This window comes from Nansenia antarctica (genome assembly GCF_963989245.1).
Source record: "Nansenia antarctica genome assembly, chromosome: 2".
Taxonomy (NCBI): Eukaryota; Metazoa; Chordata; class Actinopteri; order Argentiniformes; family Microstomatidae; genus Nansenia; species Nansenia antarctica.
Genome location: NC_137675.1, coordinates 85,699,900 through 85,702,399, shown reverse-complemented (window position 1 = coordinate 85,702,399; position 2,500 = coordinate 85,699,900). Strand labels below are relative to the sequence as shown.

General features: G+C 46.8%; 1 protein-coding gene across 1 annotated transcript in view; it reads left to right on the top strand.

Annotated features, from left to right (window-relative positions):
• Window positions 1-2,451, top strand: part of sdr42e2 (short chain dehydrogenase/reductase family 42E, member 2) — a gene marked incomplete at both ends in the record, with an annotated part of 25,661 nt that extends 23,210 nt beyond the window's left edge. Inside the window, one exon of the mRNA XM_080523593.1 lies at window positions 2,206-2,451. Within this exon, the coding sequence (XP_080379719.1) occupies window positions 2,206-2,451 (246 nt within the window). The remainder of the gene's footprint in view (window positions 1-2,205) is intronic.
• Between the last annotated feature and the right edge of the window lie 49 nt (window positions 2,452-2,500).

Below are 2,500 nucleotides of genomic sequence, written 5' to 3'. Positions count from 1 at the left end.
TCAGGCTAGTGGACTATGGTGCCAGTCGGTGATGTTTTTTACTCCGGTAAAAAACTGATTACTCCGGTCTGACGCCTCCGCTGGCCGCCTGGTGCCGCCATCTCAACATTTTTTACATTTAGCAGACGCCTGCTTTATCCAAAGGGACTTACATTTCGTGACGTTAGAATTATAAGGTTCTATCTCCATTTTTGTCAAAATTTAGTTTTTTCTATAATCTGATCCATTAGGTGTTTATTAATGCCTGTGTGGTGTTATTTTTAAAAAGTTGAAATGTTTTAGATAGTAATTCATAAAATACAAAGGTTCCATCTCACAAAACATAATGGAATATAAAAACGTTGACGCTCAATATCTATGAACTGCCCTAAACGGAGATAGAACCTTATAATTCTAAGATCACGATTTAGCAGACGGCTGCTTTATCCAAAGCGACTTACATTTGTCTAAAAGTAAGTGAGTCATCTATACATCAGTCATCATTAGAAAAAACAAATCTATGCTAGGACCAGGGGGCCATTGGCAGTCTCAATGCTAGAAGAAAGTAAAATTATTATTATTATTTACAGTAGAGGAACTGTACAGGGGGGTAGTGGGGGGGGGTGAGGAGGTATTTAGGAGGGACAGTCAAGATGTAACCTGAAGGGATGGGTCTTCAGTTGACGGCCGAAGATAGGTAGCTTGTTCCACTAGCGGGGCGCCAGGACAGTGGAAAGCCATGACTGAATAGGACCGCTGTGTCCTCGCAGAGGTGGCAGTGCCAGGCGGCCAGCCGAGGTGGAGGAACGGAGTGACCGGCCAATCACAGCTCTTCTTTGTCTTTCCACCCCAGTGATAGGATGAGGCTTCCCACCGTTGTCAAGACAGTAGTCACTTCCTGTCTTCTGGCTTAGACTAAAGACCCGTCTTTTTAGGGTACACCTGGGCTCTTCCTCCTCAGACCTCTCCATCCCCTCACCTCTCCACTAACACCCTACATTACTACACCCTACATTACCACCTCCTAACACCCTACATTACCACCACCTAACACCCTACATTACCACCACCTAACACCCTACATTACCACCTCCTAACACCCTACATTACCACCACCTAACACCCTACATTACCACCACCTAACACCCTACATTACCACCACCTAACACCCTACATTACTACCCTAACACCCTACATTACCACCTCCTAACACCCTACATTACCACCTCCTAACACCCTACATTACCACCTCCTAACACCCTACATTACCACCTCCTAACACCCTACATTACCACCACCTAACACCCTACATTACCACCTCCTAACACCCTACATTACCACCTCCTAACACCCTACATTACCAGAACCTGGTATAAAAAAACAACAACTTTTCTTCCTTTATCTAGCTGCACTATGAATGCCGACGGCACTTGTTCTTATTGAAGGTTTTACTTACAATGACTGGTGTATAGTCGATTCACTTACTTAGACAAATGTACTCATTGTAAGCCGCTTTGGATAAAAGCGTCTGCTAAATGACTAAAATGTAAATGTAAAAAACGATATAGAGGTGACAAAAACAAGTACCGGTACACAAATTCCAGGGTAGATGCTCAATGAGATCTTCGGGATGACCCTAACCTAAACCCTAACCCTTACCTAACCTTTAACCGATTTAAATATTAACTTCAACGGGAAGGTGATGTCAATCTGGGTTGTCACAGGCGTCCGATTTTCCACTAGCCCATAATCCAGTGCGTAGGCAAAGCCACAGCCACGGTGCTTCTTAAAGACGTACCTGCGTCTGAGTCTAAGCCTTACACCAGGTGAGCCGGACCAACCACCTGGGCGGTCTGAAGGCGTCTCTCCCTGCAGACATTTTCCATGCAGACACCCTATCCTCCCTATCCTCCCGGCAGTAAGCAGATATAGGACCCAGAGATATCCATCCATCAGCCCTGGGGTGACAGAATGAAGAACAGGGCTCTGCACATGCAGGTTAATCAAAGCCATTAGCCAGGGGGTTTGACCTCAAGTAGCACCTACAGCTTCGCTTATGATTATATAACGATTGGAGCACTTTGAGCTGCAACGTTTGTAGGAAAAGCGGCATACAAATAAAAAGTTATTATATAATAATTATTATTATTATAACGTTGTTGAACGCAAAAACCCACACCTTCCAAGTTCTTGCAGCAGCAACATCTAACTCTCCTCTCTCCCCAGGTGAGGAACATCGCTGTGAGCCACACGTTCCGGATCGAGAAGGCCCGTCGAGACCTGGCCTTCTGCCCCAAACACTACAGCCTGGCCGACTCAGTGGACCAGTACCTGCGGTCCCGCCCCCTCCGGTCCAGCCCGTCCCTCCTGGCCTCCTCCATCGCCTCCTCGCTCCCCCACGTCCTGCTCATAGTGGTGGGGTTCGGCCTGGCCCTCCTCCTGATGCTCCTCACCTCCCTCTGGGAGCGCTAACGAGCTAACTAGCTAACTAGCTAGCCGACTCAAAAGCATGGCCCACTTA